The following is a 13,518-nucleotide window of genomic DNA, read 5'->3' as shown; positions in this document are numbered from 1 at the left end:
CTTTGAATTAGAGGTACTAGCTGGCCAAGCTAAACAAATTTGATGGAATCCTAAGATTATCTTGCTTAAGTATGAAGATGTAATATTTTTAAAGTGAGTGTTCTTAATATGTGGGGAATATTTATTTATCATTATTGTAACAACTGTTGCAAGGGCTCCCTTCCTAGGCTCTCTGAAATCATTTGGGCAGTTTTCTGTGCTGATCACATAAAAAGTGATCCTGTCAATTTTTTTTGGACAAGTTTTCTGCCTGGAAGAGCTGGTTGTATAGGACTTTTAAGGCAGTATTTAAATATGCATGCTGCAACATCAAGGTTGTTATTTTGGGCAAAGCCCATTTCGGATACATTTAGCTATGCAACACTCTTCCTTTGCCCAAATGCAGACTTGCACCTCAAGAATTCCACTTTCGATTTCTTTAGATTATACAGCACTTTTTGGGGAATAATTTTGGTTTAAGTTGCAGAACTCACTGGCATGTTATATATTAGTTTTCAGGTACTAAAATACTTACCATATCTAGTATCAAGTAGATTGGCATTCTGTTTTAAATGTTCTCCTATGGTTTTAACTCAAGGTTCTTTTTTTTTTTTTTTTTTTTTCTTTTTTCCTCCAGTCAAATCACATCTTTATTTAGGAATCACATCTTCAAGTTGGGCTGTAAGCACGGGCGAGACTAGCTAACCCTATATAGCTTTATCTATTTCCTGTCAACTGCTCTGAGCTCGGTGTGGTGTTATAGATTGAGGTAGCCTTGGTAGTAAGAATATTTTACCAAGGATGACAAGTTAGTTGCCTGTGAGAATTAAGATCATTTTTTGTCTTGGTTTTAGGGAAGAAACAATTCCTTTGAAAAGAGAAACAGTTCATCTGAACTTGAAGCCTAAAATATTCATGGGACTTTCAGCTGTTTTATTGCTGCGAAGGCAATTTGAAAAATAGTGTGTGAAATAGTTAAATAATTTGGTAATCACCACCAGGTGGGAGCATAGAGAGTAGAATTAAATAATAAACATTAGTTGAGGAGAACTGTAAGATGATTTTAACAAAGCCTTTGTAAATGTAATATCTTGGTAAATTTTCACAAGTAAGACTTTGAGTATAGAGGAAGTTAACTGCTTTGTTCAGACTTTGTACTTTTAAATACAACAAATTTTCTATTTGTTTTTCATCCAAATCATTACGAACTAACGCAATTGCAGTTAATGTTATTGTCTCTAAATTTATATTGAAGAAAAAGTTATGCAAAAAAAGTAATTGAACTTTACACCTACCTCTCAAACTGTAATAAACTTAAGCAGCTTTATATTTTTCACAGTAAGTTCACTAAGTGTAATATGTAATTAAAAGACAACACAGGACAAACAGACAAACAGATTTAAGGTATAGATCAGTGATGAATTCAAGTGATACAAATTTTAACTGCATTGTTATTTTTTACTTAATGTGTAGCAATTAGATCTGGACTAATAATGATTAGACTCTTAATATTTGAATCATTGCTACCACTAAATTGTTGGCTTTACTTTTGCATAAGATGTGCTTTCTATTTGCTCATAAACAAGATCCTGAATGTAAAATATGAAGAGCATAAAAAGGTTAAGACCTCTGGTGGATTATAAGAGAGAGTTCAGAACAGTGGTGAATTTTATTGTTGCATCATTTATATTTATTTTCCTGTTTTTATTTTTAGTGTGATAGGAAGGGAAATAGGTAAAAATTAAAGTTCAAATTCTGTAGAGAATTGGATTGGTTTGTTTAAGGTATCATTCATTTGCTCATTAGCACAGAGGAAAATATGCTGGGGAAGTGTATTTATACAAGGTGTTATTCTTGCCTTACGTAAATGCTTTCAGCCGGTGTCAGAAATAGAGACAGTGGCCATCTCACACAGTGCAACTCTTCTTGTGTTTATAAGCAGTGTAACCGGATAATACTATTTGAAGGAGTTTTCCCATCACAGGGGAAATTCTTTACCCAACTGCCCATTTGCTACATGGGCCATGCTCTGGCTCTCCTTGCCCATGCTTTTAAAGAAGGGTGATGATTACAATAAATGAAAACTTACCTCTTCTGTTTACCAGTGTTTCAAGAAAAAAAAAACTATTCTGTTTTTCTTTTCTAAATTCTTTTCTGAAATAGAATTATAAGCGTGTTGATGCATGAGTGAAACAGGTCAGCAGTTTGAGTGGATGCTTGACTGCTATAGTAGTTTAGAATAAAATAATTGGGCATCACAATCAATACTCAGAGAACGTTGATAGGCAGTGTTAAAGTCAATTCAAATGAATTTATTGTGATAAAACACATACTTGTTAGGTGCCACTGTTCCATGGAAGAAAGTATATTATCTTATGAGTTACCATTTCATGTATGCGTGTGAGTCAAAAGCTATAAAAACACAGATAATATTGCATTTATCTATCATAGAACCATAGCAAATGATGAATGCACTTAGTAAGATATACTTCATATTAAGTGGCAGTTCCGAAGTACTTGCATGTAAGGTGTTGCACAATTAAAAATATTCAGACACAATTTGTTATGCACAGTACACAAGGTAATAAAATTAATGGATGCAGTTCAGATAATGACCTGTTTCCTCTGGATACGGTATATTTATTCACTGATTATATCAGAAGCTTTAGATTATGAAACATGAAAAGATTATGAACCATTATTCCTAAAATAATATTGTTTTACTAGAGAATGGGTTTTATATTGCTTCTTTACCTGCTTGTCAGATTTTGATATGTCTAGCTGCCATGCATGAAGCAGAGTAAGGCAATTGATCATGAATGACAGCTGGTGGTTGCTAAAGATAGTGAAGAAATCGGTACTTATCATGGAAGTAAGTTACCAATTCATGATTTTCACCAATGTAATGATCAAATAAACACATCAAAATTATGTCCTTATTGCATCAAATGCTCAAATAGTTATTAATTTTTCATTTTCAATGATAAAGAGAACTAGCTTTCTTCAAAATAAGGCAAATCTGACAAATTTGCCCAAATTATTTCAAGTAACGGCCATTTTCTTGCATCTGTCTGGAAAGAACATACTGACATCTGATAAAAAAAAATGAGTTACCTGAGCAGGCTGAGAATTAATAGAGTTTTAAAAAGGTGGTTTATGGAGGTTTTCAGATGGGTCTTCCTTTCAGTAGGATATTGCGTTGTCTTATGAAGATGCACCACTGCAGTCTTTTACCAAACATGGCTCTGCACACTCCAGTCTTGTACTGTCCACTTCAGTTACATGAAGAGCAAAAGCATTTCTTTGTTCATCTGTGCACTTGTGGAATCACATTTAGATTCAAAGTTCAGACAAGAAAGAAAAGAATTAAAGAAAATTGAATAATATTGGGTATTTTCACATTTAAATGTTATGCTAAGAGGGACATATGAGTGAAAAGAAGAAAAGAGGATCTAATGAATCTTGATTTTCATCTGAAATACAATCTTCTGTGAATATTTGAAGAAAATATTACAGTGAAAAATATTATTATCTAAGTAGAATACATGACTGCACTTCCCCTGGTAATAATAATCTTGCCTGAGGGTACTTCAGAGACTGTGGCAGCTGAAAAGAGAAGAAAGGAGGCAAAAATAAAAGTGATCTTTTTATATCTACTCTGCCAAATTCATATACAGTATCTTCCAGGTTGAGAGGTTCAGAGAACACAGGGGCAAAGATATCTGCTGTCTGTAATATATATACAGCATTTATATAACCAAAGTCTCATAATCAGTTTTTGAAACGTAGCTTAGTTAAAGGGTCATATTCTAGATATTTGTTTATTCTTGCTGTGGTTAAGATTCAGTACTTATATGCCTGGTCATTTTTGATTGTTGTTACTCAGACATGCTATGCCAATCAGGTTTATGCTGCCTTATGTTCATTAGGCACAGCACTTCAAGAAGATGTTGTTATGCATATTGCATCTCCAGATGCAAACACACATGCACAAAAGACCCGATCGCTGTTGAATTTTATTAGGATGTGTCAAAATAATATTTACCTCTTCATGTTTTAACGTTCATTCTATACCCTTGCTCACCTTTTAGACTGTACCGTCCAGTTTTTGGATTTTAATGGATGTGTGTAGCCACTGCAACTACTGGAGTTGCAATTATCTCCCAGTTGTACTGGGCTTCCTATCTTTCCACAATTTTACCAGCAATTTTTGAAATCATGTACAATTTTCTTGGCTAGGACAACATCTTAGAGACAGAACATGTCCAAGGAACTGCTGTCAGGTACTACGCAGTCAGTTCCTAGGTGAGATGTTTCCAAGCGGCTCTGAATGGAATACCATGAGTTGAATCCAGAATAGAATTTGCTGTAGAACTATCGTGCTCTTCAACAGACACGATCCCAGATTATCATATAATGCAGTTTACCAGATAGCATGCATTATAGTAATTCTTTAGAAAATTGTATTATAATCAATTTCCAGTATTTTTTTTTTAATTTAAGGCATAATCTTTAATTAGGACATAGGAAATAGAGTACAACTTTCAAAAGTTGTCCATCAACTTTACTATTTTTTATCCGTAATAAAGAAATATTCCTGCAGATTGAGAGCACAGCTTGCAAACAAGATAAAGCATACTGACAGCATATAAAAAATCATGGAAATACAGCACTGAAGGTTTTTATCTCATTTGCTTTTAAACTTGTTTCTCAGAAATTGAAAACAAATTAGGTTATTTTGATAAAACCAGCTTATGGTTAACTAGTGTATGACTAAGTTATGATGTTATTAAAAATTTTCTTAAGCATAAAGCGTTACTCAATGGATTGAGAAGTTTATTAATTTTGAAATCAATATTGGTCCTATTTCTGTATGTGTCATTGTCATTAAATATCATGACAGTAAAAAAGATTAGAGATTACATTTAAAGTTCCTCTGAAAAATAAATGAGATGCTTAAGTTAATATTACTTTGAACTCAGCTTGAGTTCAAATTTTGGAAGAATTATAAATTATGTTATTTCAAGACTTTTGCTTATCTTTGACATGCATGTATGTACTTTCTTGGCAGAGTATATAGAGCAATTTTCCTTTAAATAGTTCTAACTAATAGCCTTGTCTTTAATAATTGAAGTCAGTTTTCTTTTATGAACTTTAATTTAAGCATGATTATTGAGCAATAGACAGAAATAGGCAAACTATAATAGAGAAGCCAAACCCTGTCTGAAAATAATCATAGAGGAGGGTCACCTATGGTCTCTTAGGTCTCAGTCCTTGCTTAATGCCTACTGATAGTCCTTGTTGGACACACATGACTGGCCTACGGGTAGGTTTGATCTGATCATGTGTTTATTCCTCAGTCCTTATCATGTTTCTAAAATAAAATGTAATGCAAAACATAAGGGTTGGATTGCCAGAAATGTCAAAATAACTGCAGAATAAAAATCCCCATTTATTAAAAGAACAAACAAGCAAAAGAACCCAACTTAAGCCTTGTATATTAAAATCTAATTACAGTCCAGGCATGGTTTTCAAAATCCAGCTGTCATGCTTTGTCTTATTTCGTACAGCAGTTTTAATTACCTTTATGTATTGTATCGCTACTTTCTGCTTTATTCCCTTTCTTGTACTTTAATGCACTTTATAACTCATTCCAATAGCAACAAAAGTACGCTGGTAGCAACTTAAAATATTTTTTTTAAATACTTTCTTCACCAATGTGTAACTTCTATTTGATGATAAATCATTAACCAGATTTGTGTGCTCGCAAACACAGGAATTGAATTGCTACATTATTTTACTTTCTTTTTTCTTTTTTTTTTTTTTATTTGATGCTTAAAGATAAATAAGTCACAAATCTTCTTTCCTTTCTAGAGGGTCTGAATGCTGACAACATTAGACAAGCCTCAGAGCAGCTGAAGAGCCGCTGGATTGAGTTCTGTCAGTTGCTGAGTGAAAGAGTGGCATGGCTGGAGTACCAAAACAACATCATTGACTTCTACTCCCAGCTGCGGCAACTGGAGCAGACAGCAATTATTGCAGAAAACTGGCTGAAAGCACAACCCACGCCAGCTACAGACCCTGCTATAGTAAAAGCTCAGTTGGAAAAATGCAAGGTTAGAGATTTTTCTCCAAGATTTTTAAGACATTGTACTTTATAGTTGTTCCACCAGATTGTGACCTACACTATTTCAATATAAAAGTGAAAAAATTTATTCCTTATCATTCCAAGGTAGTTATAGAAAACATTTATTAAGGGAAAGAAAAGACTGGTAAAGAAATAAATAGGCAATACAACCTAGAATATAGTTATTTAAAACTCTGCTCCAAATATTGAGTTTTTAAAATACTTAGATAACTAAAGCTAGGGAACTATGCCCCTAAACTTTTTTTCCTTTTTTTCCCTGTAAGAATCTATGTCTTTGGTTCTTCATTCAGAAACTTGCTCATCATCTCTGTCACAAGGATCCGGGCCATAGAACAGTCTTCATGATCAAGTACAAAATTTTGCCGTTGCAGACTGCTTTATTTGTTACACACGCTGCATTTTAATGCAGGATGGATTGTGTGGTTGAATGGAAGAATATTCTTCTGTCATAATTACAATAGTTGTACAAAAACAGTCACACCATTTCACTTATTATTTTCCCTAAATGTTTTCATTTATGTGCTGCATCATCATAGAGATGTGCCTCTTTCTGTAGACAATGCTGTGGGTGGAAATTAGTTGCAAGCTAATATTGTTTGATAGGAATCTATTGAGGTGTAGCAATGAATTATAAATTGCATGACATACTTGTAGAAATACTTTATGGAATCTCTGGTTCTAGAAACTCTCAAACTGAAAACTGTTTGAATCCCAAATTTAGATCTATGCCATTACTTCTCTTTTCAAGTAATTTCCAAGCTGGCATTGTGCTTACAGAGGTTCTCTGTTTTCTTGCAGAAACCTTCTTTTACCTACTATGAACTGTACATTTGGCTTGCTTTCCTCATTTCTTTTGACTTAGTAGTTGCAAATGTCACACTGTTTACAAGGTCTCCTGAAGGTATGCTAGCACAGCCCCAACCTGTAATATGTTACTGTGGGGCTGCTAGAAATCACCATGCATCAATTCATATTTAATGTACAGTCTCTCATTTTCTTTAAGCATTACACTACTAACATGAAAACACCATGTGGAATTGTCTTTAAAGAATGGTAAGAGCATCATATTGGGAGCAAAGGCATTAATTGCTGAGAAATTATTAAAAATGTTGAATTTGCTATTACTGTAATTGATGAAGCAAAACAGTTGTGTAATGTGCATTGAAATAGCAATGATTTCATGCCACTAGCGATTCCATTTGTGGGACAGCTTTATCTGGATGGGTTTTGTTCAAAAATGCAGGACGAAATTATCCGAATGTCAACCCTTCAGCCTCAAATTGAACGACTGAAGGCTCGAAGTCAAGTGCTCAAAGAGAAGGAACAAGGGCCGGTGTTTGTGGATGCTGACCTTGCTGCTTTTACCAGCCATTTCAAACAAATTCTTGCCGATATGGAGGCCAGAGAAAAGCAACTACAGAGCAGTAAGTGTTCATGACAAGAAGTAAATTTTCCTGCCTAGAATGCAAAGAATAGGTGCATGTATTTTGCTTTCCTACTTTTGTATTTGTTTTGTCATGCTAAAGCAGTAGTAAAATTTAGGTGGTCCTTTTTTAAATTGAATTAATCTTTTGGAAATTGTTAGTGCATTATATGTTTTTCGTCAATAGGAAAACAAGGGTTGGTACACTATTCAGAAGCAAAGGTTATACTCAAGGTAGTTGTACCATCAGATCTCTTCTTGTTAGAATGTTTATGGACAGATTTAATGATACTTTTTGGCAATGTAAAACTGTCTTTGTTTAGTTGGATTGTGAGACAGGGCTGTCTATGTCTGTCAGTAGAGAGGAGAGAGAGTTTAATTGCAGGAGTGAATCTGCTCTAGATTTTCATGAAGTAGAAATTTAACTGTAGATCTCATCAAAGAGAGTAGCTGCTTTAGGGTATCTAGTTTTTCATCATCTAGTGGATAGTTCCTTTTTTGCAACACAGAATATATGACTGCTAGTTACAACATTATTTACAATATTTGTAATAAAATGCATTTTTCAAAAGGGGGAAAATGTTGTACCAAAATAGAAAGTTGACTTAATTCGTTATTAAATATATGTCCCATGTCAATGACTACTTTACACTTGCTTTATTTGATTATGGAATTAAAAATAAAGTAATGGATGAAAATATAAATTTAATTTTTTTCAGTGGCAAAGAGATTATTTTCTCGTTAAGCCAATGATATCTGTAAATGACCATATTCTTTTTAAATTAGCATAATGCTAGCTCCTTCTAGTGGATTTTTATAGTATTCCTCCTAAATTCTTTCATGGAGACATTTGACATGATTCCATTTTTAAAGATGGATTTCTTTTCAACAACATTGCATTATTCTGCTGCTATGGTTATTTCACACATCCAGACACACACAAAATGAAGAGGTAATGGTGCATAGGAGAACTGGAGAATAAAATGCAAGTATGCCATAGCATGTAATGAAAGAATGAGCTGTAGAAATTTAGTATCGAGAAGTGTAAAGTTTATTCATGACCCTAAATTCAGGCCATACAATGGATAAGGCTTTAAAACTTTTAATGCCACGCTGGATTACACGCTGAAATCAGTTACCTTCACGTCAATGGGAAATTATGGTAAATACTAGCTTCTTTATGTTTTCTTCTGTATCCAGTTTTATGTAATTGCTGATTTAACTTCACATAATTTTACTAAAACAAGACCTTGTGAACTATCCAGTTGGTTAAGTCTGTAAGATGAGCAGTGTTCATTGCTTGAACTGTAATGCCACCAAGCAGGGTCTTGGGTAAGATTCTTCCTGGTGGCAGCTGTTCATTCGCTCTGCAGTGCGCTCCTCCAGTGTTCTGGCCAGCCACAGAAGCAGCTGTCCTGAAGTGACAGCATTGATCGGGCTAGGGATGGTCTCTTAAACTGCTAGAGAAGTACCCAAATCAATATTTTATGGAACCGTGCTCTGTTATTATTTTACACTGCTGCTCTGCAGCATAGGCACTTCATCTCAGACAGTTCAGCTGTCAAGATGAGACTGTTTTATCCCATACAGTACATACCTATAGTGATATTTTAGGTGAGATTGTTGTGTCAATCATATTTTATCTTCAGAAATTTTATACATGGTTTTATACAAAGTGTTAACTTCCTTTCATAAGGAAAGTTATTCTCTGTTGAAGATTTGAATGATCATGCTTGGGATACTGTGTTAGGTCTAATCCTGTTTCAGGGAAAATATTCTGAATCAAAAAATGTGGAAATAAAAATGAAGGTGAGGCACAGAAAATTTGGCCTTACTTTAATAGAAAATGTTGAAGTTTTGCTAGAATATTTTAGATATATATCTTTTATTTGCAATTAATTATTTTCTACAGAGAGAGAATTTCTTAAAGACTGAATGATGCTTTGTAAATTAGTGGTAGTGTTTGCTCCTTTTTTTCTTCCCTGCACATATAACCTACCTGGACTTGAAAGATATTTTTTTTGAGCTTTTTTGCATTAAAATGATTTTTGATTCATCGTTAGAGGCTTGAGGATTGTGTCGTTGTTTTTCTTTAATGTTCCATTATTCCATTTTATATTCTGATGGATGAGGGTATTTAGGTATTCTGTTCTGCTTTTCCAAGAGAATGTTTTTCCTTGAAAAAAAAGTTTTCACTAGTTCTAGGAGATTGTTTCCCTCAAATACATTTGTTCAGTTGGGGTAGGGTGTTGAGGATGGTAGTGGTTTTGGTTTGAGGTTTTTTATATTAAAGACTGTTTAGTAGTTTCTCTCTACCGCCCAGTAGATGTCTTAATAAAATATTATTAGAGATTGACTCAGATTTTCTCAAATGTTTTTCTCCGTGGCTTGACTAGCATTTCCAGTTATAAAACCTAGTTTATAGCCAGTTCTAAAACCTATTTGGTTGTTTTTTCACTGTTTTGTATTCTTTTTTAATGAGAGAAATACAACTTTCTAAAATATGAGGAAATATGAACTCATTTTTCTTATTTTGTAGGATAATATCTGTATATCTATAGTAACTGACCCTTTTGAATGTAGTAATCACAGTAGCCATAGCAGTATGAAGACCATTTGAAGTTTTAGTCTGTCATTTGTCTACTTTTGCTTAAACTTTGAACTAACATATTTTCATTCTCTAAGTATCTTAGAGATGGGTTATAAATGACAGTGAAATTTTTATGATATACATAATAATCTTTCACCAATCATTGCATACTTGAGGAAAACAAAAATTAAGTTTCCTGTAAATTTCATAACTGTAATTTTTTTTTTAAGACCTGGTCTCTGAATTAGTAGCAATAATATTCATTGCTGTTTGATTTTGAGGGATAACGTTTTCTTAACTGTCTTTGAATATGCCTTTCTCCCTGAAGATACAGCTCATATGTGTGTGAGAAAATATTATTTTAATAAGTAACAGGCAAGTAATTTAATTTTAATTTTGCATCCATTTCCTCCGGTAATTATGTTTTATTTAAATAAAGAGTGAAAGTACAAAGCAACCTGTGAAATGAATGTTCATGAGATAATGTCCTCTACCCTGTAGGTCACTTTGTCCTTTTCCTCCTTTTTAAAAATGAAAATGTATGAGAACAGGAAAGAAAACCACCCAAAAAAATTTCATCTTTAAAAGTTATTTACTGTTACATTAGATTTTGTAGAATTGGAGAAGGGCTTCCCTTCTATTTCTTTTAAGACATTAATAAGTAGAGAAATGGAAGTGTTAAAACACTTGGAGAACATTGATTATGTATTATACAAGATTCCTTATTATTCCATTTTGAGAGTTTCTGATTAAAGATGTGGGAGAAGGGAATCACAGCTTTTATGAAGGCATCAATATAAAGACTTGATGAATCACTTCATGTACTTGTATTAAAAAATCAGCAAAACAAAGTTGTGAGAAAATCAGTATGGTTTTAAACAGTGCAATTACTACTGAGGAGATTTTTATGGGAAATAGATGCAGTTTAATCTAGTTCATTCATTTCAGGGAATAAGTCTTTACTGAAATGTTCCCATAGATTATATTTACTGCCTTTCTTCTTTTAAAATTATGTGAACAACAGTGGGATTTGTCCTGATTGTAGGAGATACACATTGCAGCATATATGCAGTGTGTGATCGTTGTTGAGATAATTGCATCCTTATTTGATTTCTGATTTGGGAAAACATTTTTGGCTGGAAAATCTGGTCACAAAAAAAGCAAGCTGGGAGGAAAAATGAAAACAAAAAAATGTTTTACTTACTTGGAAAGCTCTTTTCACAGTTTTAAATATTTCTGCTTATTAAAAATGTCCTAACCAAACGTCTGTCTGCACACCATATTTCCAAATTTAAGCACTTTTTCTAAAATAAATATACAAGTTTAAACTTCTTGTCCATTCTTAAGGGTTACAATGTCAGTCATACCAAAATGTATTCCCTACAAATGGAATAGATTAATGCAACATTTTCCTATTATGGGATGGGAACTGTATTCTGATATCTCATGCTAACAAATTTGTACTTTCCGTCTGTGGTGTTTTGTTACAGTTCTGTCGTAGGCCTAGCTCAGCTGGAGCTTCAGTTGCTGAGTACCAGTTCATTTTTTCATAAAAGACAGCAAAATTCATATTAATGCAGTGTGCTTGTCATGTGGACTTTAATCTACAAACATTAGTATCAGTAAGCAAATTTTAGGAAAAAAATAAACAGATCTGGATGTGTGTTTATGTTATGAGCATGGGGAATTTGGAGACTCATACCGCCTGCAGAGAGACTATAAATGTATTAGATTATTTAGACAGCTAAACTTAGGTAACGTGAATCCCACTGTAGGAGTTTGAAGGAATTCTCACAGTTGGCATTGTGAGCTGCAAAAACAGTATAAGCACTTCTTAAGTGTCATCCAAACAGATGTTATTATGCTTCCTTGTGGATGAAAATGTTGACATATTGTCTATCTTTAAAAAAAAGTGTAAACAAACAACCCCCCCCAAATGCAAAAGGCGTTGAAAAGTAGTATTTCACTACTAGTACTCTTCAGAAATGAAATAGGAAAACCATTGTTTCACTGAACTTAAAAGTGCTTTTAAAACAGAATATTTAATAACCAAATTGGAAAGCCACTGGCTTGATGAAACCACCTGAACTGTTATTCAATCTCTCAAATAATAGAGAGCATCATTCCTTAAAATTGAACAAAAGCTTTGCAGTATTTGGATTATTTTAAAATAAATGTAATTATAGTAATAATAATAGCAGTAAACTTTCAGGGTAAGAGTTTCATATACTTCCATGGAGACCACTGTAAAAGTGAATCTTGTGATACTGAAAATAGCTTATATTTTATTTAGCTGCTTGAAGTCATAAATTAGTCCAAAGATTTGTTGTTCGTTTAAAGGTGAAAATTATTTATAGAAGCTAATATTATGTCACAATACTGAACTTCCTTTCATATTTCTAAATAAAGATACAGATTGAGTTGAACATATCTGAGCTGTTAAAATTTTATCTTCATTCAGTTTAAGTGATGTGTTTACATGGATGTTCTATTCTAATATAGGAGTTGTTTGTATTAAATAAGTCAAAGACAATACAAATCTCACTAATGAAATAAAAAGATTTAAAATGCTATTTGATGAGATGGAAAATGTTTTGTGTGTTTGCAGGAATGTATTATATTGCTTTCTGTGTAGAGAAAATACATCGTAAGGGAAGAAATTATTGTCTTTCCTGGTACTACGTACCATCTTTTGTAAATCCCCAGCTATGTCTGATAAATCAGATCAGCCAAGATTTTTGCAAAGAAAGAATGCCGTACAACGTGCTTGTTCCACAAGCGAGAGCTTAAACTGCCCAGATTTTATGTTTTTATGATGCCTAGCTGAAAATATAAGTTTTTTTCAAGTAGCATACTGTTGATCAGCTAAAAAAATAGGTTAAAACCTGAAGTAAGTTGTGCCAAGTCTGGCTGTATGAGAATGTAAGGAAGCTTGCACTTAAAAAAATTAACTGTGTTGTTTGTCAAAATTGCTTTTTGGACAGCTATGTCATTTCTCAGTACAATTCTTTCTGAAACACCAGAAGGGATACAAACGGATGTAAGGTGGTTTTGAGCTTTTTTATACTCCATTACTATGTAGTATAAGTTGGAAATGTTTCACTTCAAACCAGCCATGCTATTTGTCTGTACTTTTCTCAAAGTGTATAGAAGCAACTATTGTTGAGGGCAGAGGGAGTATCTCTGCTAATGAGTTGCTCATGTGTGTGCCAGATGTTGTCTATTTAGAGCAGCTGTAATATTGGCACAATAAGCACAGTTCCATAAAATTCAGCTTTATTGCAGAAGAAAGATTAATTTTTTAAGCTTTTAACAGATGTCTTAAACAGAACATTTTAGTTGAACGGTAACATTAAACACACAAGCATGGACCATAAA

General features: G+C 33.4%; 1 protein-coding gene across 10 annotated transcripts in view; it reads left to right on the top strand.

Moving 5' to 3' along the window:
- DMD (dystrophin) overlaps positions 1-13,518 on the top strand; it is a 1,193,355-nt gene that overhangs the window by 512,060 nt on the left and 667,777 nt on the right. For all 10 annotated transcript variants that reach the window (XM_054050408.1, XM_054050369.1, XM_054050393.1 and 7 more), the window contains 2 exons: positions 5,854-6,095; positions 7,371-7,551. In XM_054050408.1, coding sequence (XP_053906383.1) covers positions 5,854-6,095; positions 7,371-7,551 — 423 coding nt within the window. The remainder of the gene's footprint in view (positions 1-5,853; positions 6,096-7,370; positions 7,552-13,518) is intronic.

Source organism: Cuculus canorus, chromosome 1 (genome assembly GCF_017976375.1).
Source record: "Cuculus canorus isolate bCucCan1 chromosome 1, bCucCan1.pri, whole genome shotgun sequence".
Taxonomy (NCBI): domain Eukaryota; kingdom Metazoa; phylum Chordata; class Aves; order Cuculiformes; family Cuculidae; genus Cuculus; species Cuculus canorus.
This window is presented reverse-complemented; position numbering and strand designations above follow the sequence as displayed.